Below are 15,223 nucleotides of genomic sequence, written 5' to 3' on the forward strand. Positions count from 1 at the left end.
TGACCTGCGAACAATACCTTTCTACACATATAAAATGCCCAATATGACGATAATGGTTTGACTCTCTCTCTTATATGATACTAACGCAGACTATCTCCAAACCTCCCCCTCCACTCCTCATCCCCACCAAGAAACCTATACACAACCCTCGAGTCCCGATCCCTACACTCCGGGTCCTCCGCCGCAGCAGAATAAGTCTCCAACCCCGTCTCCCCAAGCACAAGCTTCGCACCAACGCGCCTCGCCAACTCCACCGCCAGTCCAAAGTCCTTCTTCATCAACTGCACCTTGAACCCGCCCTCATACCCCTTACTCGAGGGCGCCTTCTCCACAACCCCAGGACAGGGATTATAGTCTGCACAGATTGCATTCGCCGCGGTACCGGCCGAAATAACATCGCTGAGCACGCGCGGGTCAAGACCAGCGCGGATCCCCATATTCAGGGCTTCGGAGCTTGCGATTGCAATTAGGCCCGAGAGGTAATTATTACATAGTTTCGCTGCAAGACCGGATGTTGACCCGCCGCAGGGGATGATCTTGGAACCCATGAGACGTAGCAGTTGGGTTATGGATGGGAGGTTTGAGTCTGTTTTCGTGCAGCCTAGGAAGAACGCGATGGTGCCGGCTTTGGCGCCTAGGGTTCCGCCGCTGACTGGGGCGTCGTAGAAGGAGGTTGTCACTGGGTGGTTGGTTGTTATGTGGTCTTTGACGCGGAGGCTTGTGGCGATGTCGATTGTTGAGCAGTCGATGAGGAGCTTGTTTTGGAGGGATTCCGCGGCTGCGATGCCGGTTTCGCGGTTGAGGTATACGGCTTCGACGTGTTTGCCTTCGGGGACCATGGAGAGGATGATGGTCTGTTGGTGAGGGTTATGAGCGTGGGTGACTTGTCTAAAGGTGTATTGGACATACCGCGTTCTCTGCAACGTCTTTTGACGATGTGCTGGGGATCACCTTGCTTGGATACCTGCTGGCTAGCTCATCGATTGGGGCGCTTGAAACATCGTATATAAAGATACGGCTCTCGTCAGGAAGTTTGTTGGCGAGATGTTCGACCATGTGCTTTCCCATGGCACCAAGGCCAATGAAGCCTACCTTGCTGAAGTTGGGTTCAGTCATGTTTCCAGTAGCTCTATTAAGCTAATACTTTCTCTGGTGTGAGAGAGAGATTATATCTTATTTTATCGGAATCTCATGCGGAGCTGACGCATATCTCCTTCACTTCGGTTAGGCTGGGCTGTTGGGGAGATTGGGGAAGAGCCGGCTGATGCTCGATGACGAAGCGAATGATATTCGGCTCGGTTATACGCCATTATCCATCGACTTCGTTCGTGCAAGTCGTTTTTGACCAGGGTAAGAAAATTGACTGTCCTCGAGAGGGGTTGTTTGGGGGATTGGGGAGGTCATTGGGGAAGTTGGAGGTTAGCACGAATCCCCAATATGCTTACCCCTGTCAATATCCGTAAACACTGGAGGGGAAATAAAAGACCCACGATCACGGAAAACTAAAGCTTCTAAGTGGCCTACCCCGGATTACCCCGTATCAGCCTGGGGTATGGCTTACTGGGGTGCCATGACGGACCAGCATTAACACTTTACCTGAGATATATTACGCCCATTCATATCTCAAGGGCCGGCTGGAGGGGTATATGCTTCTTCCTATACCCTGTTCCAGTCCAGTTAATTGAAGTTCTACGGATACAGCCAAGATGAGCGAGATTTCAAAACCTCACATCGACGGAATCGAGAACGTGGACCAACTCGAGCAATTCACAGGCGAATTCCGACGCGATGAAGCACGTCTAGTCCGAAAGCTCGACTTGTACATTGCCCCTGTGCTGATGCTGCTCATGCTCATCAGCTATCTGGACCGTGGGAATATCGGCTACGCGGCTACCCAGGGAATGAATGAGGATATTGGCTTGAAGGGGTCGGAATTTAATGTTAGTTCTGGCTGAATCACCCTATATGCCCAGTTTATTCCCATCTAACCAGTCTACGTCAAGGTCGCCGTTTCTGTGTTCTATATATTCTACGTGCTCGCCGAGTTCCCTGTCTCGTTGTTCGCCAGACGTCTACAGTTCAACCGGATAATCCCGGCCGCGACAGTCAGTTGGGGCCTAGTCTGTCTATGCAACGGTTTCGTACATGACTTTGGCGGGTTGGTTGCTTGCAGGCTTGTCCTGGGGCTGACTGAAGGGTTTCTGTTCCCGAGTATGACACTTATGCTGGCAACGTGGTTCAGGAGGGAGGAATTGGCAACAAGGATTTCGTACCTGTTCAGTGCGTTTGATTAACTTCTTTCATTCTGAGGAAATTGTTGATGATCTTTCTAGTTGCATCTGCCCTCGCCGGTGCGTTTGGGGGATTAATTGCATTCGGGATTTTGTATATGGACGGGGTAGCGGACTATCCTGGATGGAGATGGTAGGTTTCTCCATTTCAGTTCTGCATCTACGTCAGTGTCTAACAGTTTTCAAGGCTTTATATAATCGAAGGTGCCTTCACAATCGTCGTCGGGGGCTGCTGCGTCTTCCTTATCCCGAAAAGCTTCGAGCACGCATATTTCCTCAATGAAGACGACAAGGAAATCATGAGACGACGAGCAGAGGACATGGAAGCTTACAGCGGTGGCAAAGGCCATTATACAATGAGCGATGTGAGAGCTGCGGTGCAGGATATCAAAACGTGGATTCATGGAACAATGCAAATTTGTGCCGTGACTATACTATACGGTAATGTCTCCCTCCACCCACTGGCAGGTCTAGTTTATGGGAACTGACCGAGTCTAGGGTTTGGCACGTTCCTACCTGTTATCCTGAAGAATGGGTTTGACTTTAGCACGGAGCAAGCGCAGTACCTTGTAATCCCAGGTGTGTTATACACGTACTCCCTGCAAATGATCCGCACATTCTACCTGCGAAAACTAATTCAATGTAGTAAACCTTTGGGGCGCGGCAATCTACTGGCTCGGAGCCGTCCTCTCAGACCGTTTCAACGCCCGCTCACTCGTCATGGCCCTAACAGCGCCATTCGGGGTAGCCGGGTACGCCATCCTGCTAGCATGGGACGTCCCAGCCGGGGTACAATACTTTGCTACATTCCTGATCGCCACCTCGTGCTTCCTGTGTGCGGGCACCAATATCGCTTGGATGTCAGGGAACTGTGCACCCGATGGCAAGAAAGCGGCTAGTTTGGGTATCCAGCTTACATTGACGAATATTGGGGGTGTTGTGGCGGGTCAGATATATCAGAGTGAGTCTGCACCTAGGTATGTTTTGGGGAATGCGTGGAGTTTGGCGAGTGTGGCGGTTGTGTGGATTGGGTGTGTGACCCTGAGGTATATTTATTTGTTGAGGGAGAGGAGGAAGCAGGATGTGCGTTCTGCTGGTGGAGAGGGAGGGTTTGATATTCCGGAGAGTTGGAGGGCTACTGATCGGGATGTAGACTTTAAGTATATGCTCTAGTACTTTGGAGGTGGAGAGTCCAAGAAAAGGATGTGATTATTTTAATGGATCAGGGTTGACACACGCATACCGTAATCCATGTAACCACGGTATAACAGTTGGGGAAGTTGGGCTCGGTTAAGTTCGGCTGGAGTGGATGGGGTATACGGTCCCAGCTTATAGGGCTTTGGGGTATTGGGGAATGCAGATAGGTCTTCTCCAATATACTCCGCCTTACCAACTGTCATATTCGGCTATGTTATATCCTCAAGACGCCTACCCCACTCTACTACCAAGTTTCGTCAGCTCAAGCTGGCTGGTTATCCTTATAAGTCCAGAGAAACGGTTGTCCCATCACACCTGTAGTCCTAAGCAACCAACACAATGAAGCCAGGATCAGTGACAGTTCACGCCCTAGAGGCAGGCCATCTCACCCTCCCCGAAGCCTTCTTCGTAACACCACTTGAAAACCAAACAGCCAAAAAGACCGTGCCCTCGCTCTCCTTTCTCGTCCAACACACTGATCAAGAAACGTCCAAAACAACACGCATTCTTTTCGACCTCGGCATCCGCAAAGCGCTGAGTGACTACGCCGAGCCAATATACAAACATGCCATGACCCGGCAACCGCTCTCCGGCGTCCCTGATATCGTGGAGTCCCTGGAAGCAGGAGGTCTATCACCAGATGATATCGACCTCGTCATGCTGAGCCACCTTCACTGGGACCACGTCGGGACGCCGAGTGATTACCCACACTCCTCTTTCGTCATCGGCCCTGGCGCCGCAAGGCTAATTAACGGGGAAAAGCAGGTCAGAAATGGAAGCCATAGCCATTTCGAACAGGGACTGTTAGATGCTGCGCGCACAATCGAGTTACAGGGTCCGGGGCTGGACGCACCAACTTCCTATGAAGCTGAGACTCTGCAACCCAGGACAAGAGAATATGCAAAGACTCTATCATCGAAGACATGGAAACAGGTCGGTGCATTCCCGCACGCGATGGATATATTCGGGGATGGAAGCGTGCATGTTATCTCCGCCCCAGGCCATCTGGACGGACACATAAACCTACTCTGTCGAAAGGCAGACGGCAGATACATCTACCTTGCCGGCGATGCTTGTCATGATGGGCGGTTGCTGAGTGGGGAGAAGGGGATCGCGACGTGGAGTGATCCTGTGTATCCGGGCATTGTATGCTGTATACACGCGGACAAGGCGGCGGCGGAGCGAACGCTGGAACGGATTAGGGAGACGATGGGGGGCGAGACGGAATTGGGAGAGGTTGAGGTTGTTTTTGCGCACGACGATGTTTGGGCTGGGCGGGCGAAGCAGGATGGAAGATATTTTCCGGGGCAGTTGTAGTACGTCGCAAGTAATCACAAATAATGGCCTTTTTTCTTATAGATGGATATCATCGTTGACTCTCCAAGGGAAATGTTCCCCGTGTTGGCGGCGGCGCAGGTTTCCGTGTTGGGAACTAAAGAATTACCGTACTGGGAAGGTTGCGGCGAACTAGTCTTCTCTATACAGCTATACAGGCCTATCATGCGGGGATAGTTGTGCTAGAATAAATACTTGATCACAGACAGCCCGGTGAAAATTTTATTGAACATTTTAGGTCCATTTCCTACCTCCAAAGCCTTATTATATCACCTGAAAATGTTACACGGAGACCGCGTCAAGTTCGCTCTGTTCGGCCTCGGCCGTCTGGGCGTCCTTCGAGCCCGAATCCTCGCCTTCCAGCAGCCTCGCATCGAACTCGTCGCCGTCTGCGATACAAAACCCGGAACAGACAAATGGGCCGCAGAGAACCTGCCTCCGTCCGTCAAGTACTTTTCAGACCCACAAGAATGCTTGAAGAACAGCGGCGCCCAGGCTGTCCTCATCTGCACCGCGACGGCGACTCACGCGCCTTTGATCCTGCAGGCCCTGGACCTGAACTTGCATGTTATGTGCGAGAAGCCTGTTTCTGTGGACATTGCTACTACCAAGGCCGTGGTTGAGAAGTCGGCGTCGAGACCGGATCTCAAATTCCTCGTTCCGTTTACTCGGAGATGTAAGTCCACTACCTACGACCTGAGGTATTAGAGACTTACCTGTGCCAGACGACAAGTCTTACCGTCAGGCCAAGGCTCTGGTCGACAATGGAGACTTGGGTGAAATCCACGCTGTTGAGACGACTGGGATCGATCAAGCAGACCCCAACGGTATGTTTCTGACATAGTCAGAGAGGACGGTACACTGATAATTGTGTAGCCTTCTTCGTGTCTTTTTCCGAACAATCCGGAGGCATCTTCCTCGACTTTGGAATCCACACGGTCAGTCGCAGTATCCCATAACCATTTATCCGAAGTACTAACAAAACCAGATCGACGCCGGCCGATACCTCCTAGACGTCAAATCCGGTCTCTCTAACCCGAAGAAACAAGTAAACCGCGTCATTGCCTTTGGCCAGAACGCCGTATACACCGACCTAGCCAAATACGGCGACGCCGACAACGCCTGGGGTTTGGTAGAATACACCAACGGCAAGATCTTCAAGACATACCTGGGCCGCACACTGACCAGCGGATTCGAAGACACAACCCGACTCTGTGGAACAAAGGGGCACTCGATCATCAGCACCAACTCGAACGTTGAGGTCCGTGACGGTTTAGGGATTCGTACGCGGTCTGTCCCGGATGCGTTTACGCTCTTTGATGAGACTTTCCTCACGGATTTGAGGGAGTTTGCGGATGCGGTGCTTGATGGGAAGCCGTTGACTTGTCAGCCTGAGGATGCGTTTGAGGCGGGCAAGATTTGTGCGGCGTTGCAGTATTCGTTTAGGAAGGGGGTGCCTGTTTATTTTGATGATGAGGGGTTGCCTATTATGGAGTAGATATTACAATAGACCAAATGGACAGATATTGACTGGATCTTGATTTTGGCGCGCCTGTAAAAACTATATCATGTTTCAAGTTCGTAGGACGCTACAGAGGTCTTGGTAGTTCATAGAGTAAAATTAGTTGTCTCTGATGAATTCTAGGAGATGGTGACTTGAACGAGGCCACAGAATCAAAGCCAGAGATCTCAATGTACTCGGTGTAGTAACCTCTGACGCTCCAGATTCTGCTGCATTTGAGTCTGTCCCTGAAAAATATACAAATTTAGCACTGCGGGCCGAGATTCCCTCCTGAGACAAAACAAGGCGGGGTTGTTGACGGAACCCTGAATCCGGCAACGGACGGCGGTGTTTTCCCGATATAGATAGTCCAGCTGGGGTTATTGTAGATATAAATCATTTGAACAACGCGCACCAGCTCCAAACATTCATTTTTTTATGAGACCAGAGGGTGACAATCGGCAATACACACATCACATCCCGTCATAAATCACAAAATGGCACCTCACATTCAAGATGGGCCGGTTCTCATTCCAGTTCCTAAGGGCAAGGGCGCGGTATTTGACCACGACAATGTCCCAAAGCCCGTCGCGGATGATTTCATGTACGACTTCAAGTACAACCACAGTCTCCCCACGACAGACGTCTTGGGCGTTGATATTCCCGCCGACTGCGACGCTCAGAAGGAGGCCGAGGGCATCGTAGCCCGTCTCTCTACAGCAACATCAGAGGGAGACGCTCAGGCTTTCGCTGCGTTGTTCCTTGATTATGGTAAGAAAGCTCAAAAAAGACCCCATATTCCTACTTAGCTTACCTGATATACAGGCGTCTGGCGTGACAAGCTCTCCTTCACCTGGGACTTCCGCACATTCAACTTCAGAGCCGCCATCTTAAAAGCCGCTACCGATCTGCTGCCTCAAACGAAAGCCAGGAATTTCAGCTTCCTCAAGCCCGCGCCTTCGGTGTCTCGCCCGTACCCTGACTTCTCTCAGCTGCAATTCGTTGTCTCTTTCGAGACTGAGATCGTCCTTGCTTCCGCCGTTGTCAATGCAGTCCTAACCAAAGATGGCTGGAGAATATACACCATGCATACTGTTGCCGAAAGCCTCAAGGACTTCCCTGAACAGTCCGCACCAGATGGACACATGACTGGTATTACGAGCTGGGAAAGCCAGAGGTCCGAAGCTATCAACACTGTTGACCCGGAAGTTTTGATTATCGGTGGCGGTCAAAAGTAAGACCTCATCCCAGTACCTCCATAACCACATCCCTAACTTTGTTTTCCTTCCTAGTGGTCTAGCCATGGCAGCCCGCCTCAAACTCCTCGGCATGCAAAACCTCATCATCGAACGCAGCGCCGAAGTCGGCGACATCTGGAAAAAGCGCTACGAATACCTCTCCCTCCACTTCCCCCACTGGCCCGACCATCTCCCCTACTTCCAATATCCGCAGCACTGGCCCACCTACACCCCAGCCCAGAAGCAAGGTCTATACATGAAATGGTACGCCTCGGCACTAGAACTCAACGTCTGGATCAAATCCGAAGTCGTCAAGGCCGAGCAGGATGGGCAGGGGAACTGGACGATTATTGTTAATAAAGATGGAGAGACACGCACATTGCATCCAAAGCAAGTCATCATGGCTACATCGCTCTGCGGCGTGCCATATACCCCATCTGTACCAGGCATGAACGAATTCCGCGGCGGCGTGGTCCGGCACTCTAGTGCACACTCCAGCGCGCGCGAATTCGTCGGGAAGAAGGTCTGCGTCGTGGGGACTTCATCTTCAGGCTTCGATACGGCCTACGAGTGCTCTCGTCTTGGGATCGACGTGACGCTGCTCCAGCGCTCGCCTACGTACGTTATGTCGTTGACGCATTCTGTCCCGATGATGCTGGGGGGGTATGCGCCTGATGAGAACGGAAGATTGCCTGATATTGAAGCCCAGGATCGTCTGAATTTTGCGACGCCTGTTGGGCCGGGTGAGGAGCTTGGTAGAAGGACTGCGAGGAAGCTTGAGGAGCTTGATAGGCCTCTTCTTGAAGCTCTGAACGCGCGTGGGCTGCGGACGTGGCGCGGACAGCGCGATACAGGTAACTCTACACTCGGTCAGACTCGCAATGGAGGATTCTATTTTGATGCAGGTGCCTGTGACGAAATCATCAATGGCAATATCAAGGTGGAGCCGGGGTTCATTGAGAAATTCACCGAGGATAAAGTGGTCCTGAACGGTGGCAGGGAGAGGGAGTTTGATCTGGTGGTCTTTGCTACTGGGTTTTCGAACACGATTGACTCCATTCGAGAGACTTTGGGCGAGAAGATTGCCAGCCAGTGTGGCCCAATCTGGGGTATTGATGAGGAGGGCGAGTATAAGACTGCGTATAAGGAGACCGGGGTTCCTAATATGTGGATTATGGTTGGGTTCCTGCCGATGACGAGGTATGCCTCGAGGCTTTTGGCGTTGAGGCTGAAGGCGCTGAAGGAGGGCATTTCTCCTCCTCCTTACAAGCTTTAGCTATATATCTTTAAAACTAGCTTTTTTCATGTTGTATGCAATTCCAGCATTGTGAAGAACTTCGTATACTTCAACAAACTGTGTAATGTAGTATCATTTTCATACATAATGGGTATCTCGGATCCTTCTGTATACTCTACTGAGCTTGTACCAATTATTATACGAAGAAATGTAGATACGTGCTTTTATGCTCAAGTATTATAGTGTAAAACGCCATGTATCAGCTTCAATGGCACCCCTGATCGACAAAGTGGCTTCTGTCTACCAGGATAATATTCATCTTGGTTCCGCAGTTCCTACTTCGACAAACCTGAAAGGAAAACATCACAGCCCCCCTTACCCCTCCGCATATGTTTCACGAGCACAAGATTACTGCATCTGGAAGGGGGCGCCGCACCAGCGGGTGGGTCACAGTGTGCCACGGGGCAAATTTCCCTGCGCGACGGACTTGGTCCGATTGCGGGACTTACTCCGGGGGTTGTCTTAACTATAGAAAGGCTCCCAGGTACGTACTGTCCATACTTTCTTGATTCCAACATATTACACTTTCACTCAGGATGGCACCCCCGAATCATTTCAAGCTCAACACCGGCGACGAGATTCCTGCCGTCGGACTTGGTACGATGCACGGCATTTTCCTTTGGCAATTTTGGCGGTTTTTGCTAACTGGAGAAAGGAACCTGGAGATCTGAACCTGGTCAGGTACGCCAGGCTGTCGCGTTCGCCCTCAAGAACGGATACAGGCACATTGACGCAGCACTGTGAGATCCCACTCTCCTTCCACTGCAATTCTGGCTAATGGATACAGGATCTACGGTATGCTGTCGTAAACACACACAGGGAAGGGAAGGGTGTATGGTCTAATGATATCTAGGAAACGAGCACGAAGTCGGCCAGGGGATCAAGGATAGCGGTGTCCCTCGCAAAGACATCTTCATCACCAGTAAGCTGTGGAACACCCACCAGCCGAATGTCGCAGAAGGTCTCCAGAAGACGCTTGATGCTTTGGGCACGGACTACCTCGATCTCTACGTAATTCTCCCTCATCCCATTTGTCGATTTCTCGGCTAACAAACTCAGCTCATCCACTGGCCCGTCCGACTTGTTCCTGTAAGTCATCTCGCTGCTCCACTACATTGAATGCGCGGGTTGAATGCACGCTAACCCACGCAGAACGAGTCAAGCGCACTCCTCCCAGTCAACCCCGATGGGACCCGATCCGTCGACCGTTCCTGGGACCAGAATGAGACCTGGCGACAGATGGAAAGGGTATACCGGTCCGGAAAAGTCAAGGCAATTGGAGTGGCCAACTGGTCGATTCCATACCTAGAGGAGCTGAAGAAGAAATGGACTGTGGTCCCCGCTGTTAACCAGGTCGAGCTGCACCCTTTCCTGCCTCAGCATGCACTGATGGAGTGGTGTGATAGGCATGGTATTCTTCTGGAAGCTTATTCTCCGCTTGGTTCTGAAGGTAGACAGCTAACCCATTCACCCTCTACAAATAATTTTCGCCTGCTAATCTGGTTTGTTGCCTTCAGGCGCTCCGCTTATGACGGACCCTGCGATTCAGGAGATTGCAAAGAAGAACGGCGTTTCACCAGCTACGATCCTCATCAGCTACCACGTCAACAGGGGTGCTGTTGTATTGCCCAAATCGGTTACAGAGAACCGAATCGTGAGCAATAGTCAGGTTATCCCTCTCTCTGGCGAGGATATGGATGTCTTGAACGGCCTGGCTGCACAGGGAAAGGCGAAGCGTATCAATACGCCGCTGTTCGGATGGGATCTTGGATTTGATGATTGGTACAAGCAGTGAATTTGGATATAGATCTTACATTGTGTTCTTCGTTAACCGAAAGACGAAGCCATGTTTCCCTCATTATATAGATGGTTATCGAGGATGATTGGGGGATGAAGGATAATTTATTGGATTTAGTAATGGATGGGTCACCGTGATACCATGAACACCTCCACTTTTCCCCAATTGATTATTCCGACGACCACCGCCGTCACCATTATCAAACGACTCCAGCGGATGGGAACCGCTTTGCTTCCTGTGGCGAGATGTGTTCGACCGGCCCGACCGGCCTGACGGGTATCTGTTTCCGCCGTAGGAGCTGGGAACCAGCATCGGGAAGACGAGGCGGACAAAGGGCTTGAGGACGGCGAGGCAGTTGCACATGATTCCGAAGTTGAGTTCAATTGCCCTGGAGGCCATTTTTTGTTAGGGGCAAGAGACTTGTTTATACGGGCTGGGAGGGAGACTTACGACCATACGCAGACGGTTGCTTCGTACCAGGTAAAGTCTTGCTTGTCGAGGATGTTCATGATGTAGGTAATGCGGACGATGCTGGTGATTGTCGCTCTATATAACCATGAATGTGCTGCTAGAGAGAGACAGGTATATGGAGAGGATAGGTATAAGAGGCTCACGCAGATCCAATTGCAAAGATCAACCCCAGGGACAGTTTCTGCAGCAGCGGTAATTGAAGAGCCCATAGTAACGGGATTGGCATCAGTAACATTAAAAAGTCTGTCACGATGTTGAGGATTGCCTGCCATAGCGCCAGGCTGTTGATGCAAGGGGTTTTGCCTGTATTCAGGGGGTTGCATCCACCGGCTGTTGCTAGTGTAGTTGCTAGAGTGTAGCCCGTGATGACGAAAATCAAGAAGTAGATGATATAGCGGAACTTTTGAGATGGGTTCAAGCGGTGGTACCTAGAGTACGTTTAGTAGAGCTGTTTTCTACGTTGGTCGTATATGGAGTCTTACAGAATGAGAATAGAAAACTTGGTCATAAACGGTGCCCAGCAGTAGGTCACAACGATTGGAATGAGCAGCTGGTTAGGGTAGAAGTTGTTAGCTGCAGATTTAAATGTCAACAGGGCTTACCTTAAGATAGGTCGGAAGAGCAGTGACAGGGACATTGTACAGATGCCTGCCAAACCCATAGTCCATTGCTAAGCCTGAATTAGCACAAGAATATGCCCCAAGAAGTGCATTCTTACCAACAAAGCACAGCACGAAGAACGCTATCGAGAAAAGCTGGACGGATATCAGTGATGGATACCAGAATGAATGAGATTCATACAGTGGATGCAATAACAGCCCCTGTGAAAGTCAGCCAGAGATGCAGCCACTCACAGGCTTCAAACCTACAGTCATCCAGTCCAAACGACTTGAGAAGATATAGCCGTGTATAGAGCCGCAGCAGAACAAGGACAATGGCGATTCCCAAGGTTGTAGCATACGTGAGGATAAACTTCTGTTGCACGGAAGTTCTTGTGAGAGAAAAGTCTGGAACAACCCCGTCTGGCGCCGGCATGGCGCCCACGATTTCTGTGGAAGGCATCATGCATGATACAGGTACAGCTGAGGGGCCCCATGAGGTCGAGAGGAAAGGACAGAGAATAAAGAAGAGAAGACGTATTTTACGAGGCTTGTTTTGCTCCCTGCCATGGACTGGACCTGAGCAGGGCTACCATGTATCCCCGGACTCTCCCTCGGTAAGCTTAGCCACAAGCCAATGTCCCGCGTTTCATTTAGATCAGATCCTGCGGTTCAGTGCGATTGGCCGAATTGCTTGATTTGGCTGTAGCCGAAGGACGCCCTAGCCGGTTGAAGCCCTAGTGTCATTTGCAGCGTGATGCCAATGCCATTCGTAACTCCATACACGGCTGGAGTGTCTCTCACGGTAGTAGTGCGCGTCAACCGTTGGGAAGACTCCTGACCGCTACCTATTGGGTGGTTAGCGAGCGTTAGTGGTGACAAGATGAGACGGCGGACTGGGCCGCGCCGTTATTGTCTCCGCTATCGAGCAGGGATGTAGGCGTCTAGCACGACCCGGACCAAGTAGTCTAATAAACTACCTGTTGGCCCCGGAATTACTGTCAATGGCGGTTCCCTCGGCTTCTGGGTGTTGGTGCCACTTTCGAATAAGTCCAGACCCCTGCTAGTTGCAATAATAATAGTAGTAATATCGCGCCATCCTTTGGATCCACGAATTTCATGAAAGAAACAGCTGGCCCCCAATTACCCTTCGTTCTCCCTAACATAAAGCCTTGTTGATGCTGGAGCAAGATAATGGCGGCAGTCCAACAATCACTGACGCCCACGATTCTGGCAACAGCCAGTCTCACGGGCGTTGCTCTTCATCTTCTCTTCTTTAAACACGTCGAAGTTGACAAGCGCCCCGCATCGACTGCAGCTTCTTTTGTCGCGGCGTATTTCCTGATTGCCAATGCGATTCCCCGGATTAGCAGCGAATACGAGAGCTTCTTTTGGTCATATACCGTTGCTTCCCTGGCATGGTGGTCTCTGGTCCTCTCCCTGTGGATAAGCATTCTTGTCTATCGCGCCTTTTTCCATCCATTGAAGAACTTTCCTGGCCCATTTGGTGCACGATTAAGCAAGTTCTGGAGCTTGAGCAAGGTCTTGGAAACTAATATCAGATGGTACCATACTCTGGATGCGCTACACAAACAATATGGCGATTTTGTGAGGACAGGTAATCAGCCCTGCACAATATTTTTGATTGGAATTAAAATTTACCAACTTCACCTCTTACAGGCCCTCGTGAACTCGTCATATTCGATGCAGAGGCGATTACTCCCGTCTTGGGGTTTGCGTCGGTAACCGGCAAGGGTCCATTTTACGATTCAATGGAAACGTCAGTCAACACGACACGAGACCGAGAATTCCACCGAAAGAGGAGAAAGGTCTGGGATAGCGCCTTTAAGATATGTACGTTGAAAGCAAACCCCGTTTATGCAACTGACAGATTGATACCAGTGCAGCGCTTGCGGACTATGCCCCCCGGGTGGAGGAGTTCACGAGCCAACTCCTTGTTCGAATCAGTAAGAATCTTGGACAGCCCATTCTGGTCAACGAGATATGCATCCATTACAGCTACGATGTAATGAGTGCCCTTGCGTTTGGTGAGCCAATGACCTTTATCAAAGGCGACTCCAACGACATCGCCAAGTCGGTCCTCGATAACATCCAGAAGGGCGTCGATGCCATTGGACTTCTCCTCCATGTGCCGTGGTTAATGGGCATGCTGACCACGTTCTCCTGGGCGATTGGGCCAATGCGTGAGTGGAACGAGTACTCGGAGAAGCTCGTCATTCAGCGGAAGAACGTGAGTCCCTCATGCATCAATGTATTGCGCGGACTTACAAGTGCAGATGGAAAACCCTAAACCAGATCTCTTCAGTCACCTTCTCGATAATACAGAGGATACTGCTGCTGGCCACTCTCTGCTCAACTCGGAGTGTCGCTTGATTGTCGGTGCTGGAAGGTAAGACCTAACTTGTCCGTTTTTCTGTCCATTGACTATACTGATTCCATGACTGAAGTGACACCACTGCAACTGCCCTGACATTCCTGCTGGTCAACTTCGCCCTGTACCCAGAGTGGCTCCACCGACTGCGCGAGGAGGTTGATCCAATCTTTGCCAGCTCTGACTTCGACTGTACCCGAACGCAGCCTGTTCTCGACGCAATCATCAACGAAAGCATGCGCCTCAGCCCGTCCGTCTTCTTCGGTTCCCAGAGAGAGACTCCCCCAGAGGGCATGAAGATTGGAGACACCTTCATTCCTGGGGGAACCATCATATCCATCCCGGTCTATCAAGTTGGCAGAGGTACAAAACTTCCGTTTTATGGTATCTTAGTTCCTAAGGATTGATTTTTTATAGATGAACGCAACTTCGTCCACGCAACAGAGTTCCTCCCGGAGAGATGGTACTCGAGGCCCGAGCTTATCATCAACAAAAAGGCGCATATGCCTTTCTTAACTGGTCCGTTTAACTGCGCGGGCCGGAATCTGGCGATGATGGAACTCCGGTCTGTTGTCGCGCGTGTGGCTCATGAGTTCGATATTGCCTTCCTACCTGGATTGGACTTTGATGCTGAGGATTATTTTGGGAGGATTAAGGATCATTTCGTGTCTGGGGCGCCGCCGCAGGAACTTGTATTCACGAAGAGAGAAATCTAGGCTTTCAGAGTAACTATATAATTTACCGTTTCTGTTTACTCTAAACTTCCTGAGCGTAGGTAGTAAATTTTATATCCCCTACGGCATCCTCCTTCCGGACCAACATATCAATTCTCTTCTAATATCGGTATTGGGCTAGTTAATAACTATGATATCAGCGGCAAAGCTCAACAGACTTTCCCAAAATTCCCTTGTATTTTTTTCCCCCAAGCCACTTTACGCGGCATCAGTGATCAACGCTAAATCTTTCCTTCGCGCTTGAGTAGACATCATTACTTCAACCCAACTCCTCCCTCACAAGGCCTGTCCATCCTTTCTTAAAATTTGATCGACCGGGTTGATCTTCAAGACGTGAACCAGTCGACCTCTCCACTCATCTGCCTTCTAA

General features: G+C 50.6%; 8 protein-coding genes across 8 annotated transcripts; 6 read left to right on the forward strand and 2 right to left on the reverse strand.

The window, feature by feature from the left end:
• Positions 1-80: 80 nt before the first annotated feature.
• On the reverse strand, positions 81-1,116 carry ASPSYDRAFT_59814 (NAD(P)-dependent oxidoreductase; the record flags this gene model as incomplete). The annotated part of the gene is made up of 2 exons (XM_040849757.1): positions 81-854; positions 910-1,116. 2 exons carry the CDS (start codon positions 1,114-1,116, stop codon positions 81-83), a joined length of 981 nt encoding a protein of 326 aa, XP_040700332.1.
• Positions 1,117-1,271: 155 nt separating this feature from the next.
• Positions 1,272-3,464, forward strand: ASPSYDRAFT_59833 (uncharacterized protein; the record flags this gene model as incomplete). Its single annotated transcript, XM_040849760.1, has 7 exons — positions 1,272-1,350; positions 1,774-1,940; positions 2,004-2,280; positions 2,334-2,424; positions 2,479-2,711; positions 2,938-3,322; positions 3,356-3,464. 7 exons carry the CDS (start codon positions 1,272-1,274, stop codon positions 3,462-3,464), a joined length of 1,341 nt encoding a protein of 446 aa, XP_040700333.1.
• A 363-nt stretch (positions 3,465-3,827) lies between these two features.
• ASPSYDRAFT_91787 (MBL fold metallo-hydrolase) lies at positions 3,828-4,805 on the forward strand (the record flags this gene model as incomplete). Its single annotated transcript, XM_040852549.1, has 1 exon — positions 3,828-4,805. One exon carries the CDS (start codon positions 3,828-3,830, stop codon positions 4,803-4,805), a length of 978 nt encoding a protein of 325 aa, XP_040700334.1.
• Positions 4,806-5,102: 297 nt separating this feature from the next.
• On the forward strand, positions 5,103-6,321 carry ASPSYDRAFT_59817 (putative NAD binding Rossmann fold oxidoreductase; the record flags this gene model as incomplete). Its single annotated transcript, XM_040849758.1, has 4 exons — positions 5,103-5,499; positions 5,549-5,650; positions 5,700-5,761; positions 5,812-6,321. The coding sequence occupies 4 exons, from the start codon at positions 5,103-5,105 to the stop codon at positions 6,319-6,321; spliced, it is 1,071 nt and encodes a 356-aa protein (XP_040700335.1).
• Positions 6,322-6,821: 500 nt separating this feature from the next.
• ASPSYDRAFT_155937 (flavin-containing monooxygenase) lies at positions 6,822-8,838 on the forward strand (the record flags this gene model as incomplete). The annotated part of the gene is made up of 3 exons (XM_040842509.1): positions 6,822-7,095; positions 7,150-7,558; positions 7,617-8,838. The coding sequence occupies 3 exons, from the start codon at positions 6,822-6,824 to the stop codon at positions 8,836-8,838; spliced, it is 1,905 nt and encodes a 634-aa protein (XP_040700336.1).
• A 557-nt stretch (positions 8,839-9,395) lies between these two features.
• ASPSYDRAFT_91790 (uncharacterized protein) lies at positions 9,396-10,654 on the forward strand (the record flags this gene model as incomplete). The annotated part of the gene is made up of 7 exons (XM_040852550.1): positions 9,396-9,456; positions 9,515-9,599; positions 9,647-9,654; positions 9,713-9,870; positions 9,919-9,948; positions 10,012-10,309; positions 10,377-10,654. The coding sequence occupies 7 exons, from the start codon at positions 9,396-9,398 to the stop codon at positions 10,652-10,654; spliced, it is 918 nt and encodes a 305-aa protein (XP_040700337.1).
• A 19-nt stretch (positions 10,655-10,673) lies between these two features.
• On the reverse strand, positions 10,674-12,322 carry ASPSYDRAFT_134418 (uncharacterized protein). The gene is made up of 8 exons (XM_040840679.1): positions 11,998-12,322; positions 11,930-11,949; positions 11,847-11,883; positions 11,731-11,798; positions 11,611-11,678; positions 11,272-11,556; positions 11,108-11,203; positions 10,674-11,045 (listed from the first exon to the last, which is right to left on the reverse strand). Exons 1-8 carry the CDS (start codon positions 12,191-12,193, stop codon positions 10,730-10,732), a joined length of 1,086 nt encoding a protein of 361 aa, XP_040700338.1. The 5' UTR covers positions 12,194-12,322; the 3' UTR covers positions 10,674-10,729.
• Positions 12,323-12,867: 545 nt separating this feature from the next.
• ASPSYDRAFT_70515 (cytochrome P450) lies at positions 12,868-14,885 on the forward strand. The gene is made up of 6 exons (XM_040850512.1): positions 12,868-13,345; positions 13,408-13,581; positions 13,635-13,978; positions 14,025-14,137; positions 14,196-14,482; positions 14,537-14,885. The coding sequence occupies exons 1-6, from the start codon at positions 12,922-12,924 to the stop codon at positions 14,833-14,835; spliced, it is 1,641 nt and encodes a 546-aa protein (XP_040700339.1). The 5' UTR covers positions 12,868-12,921; the 3' UTR covers positions 14,836-14,885.
• The last annotated feature ends 338 nt before the right edge of the window (positions 14,886-15,223 follow it).

This window comes from Aspergillus sydowii, assembly GCF_001890705.1.
Source record: "Aspergillus sydowii CBS 593.65 unplaced genomic scaffold ASPSYscaffold_9, whole genome shotgun sequence".
NCBI lineage: Eukaryota > Fungi > Ascomycota > Eurotiomycetes > Eurotiales > Aspergillaceae > Aspergillus > Aspergillus sydowii.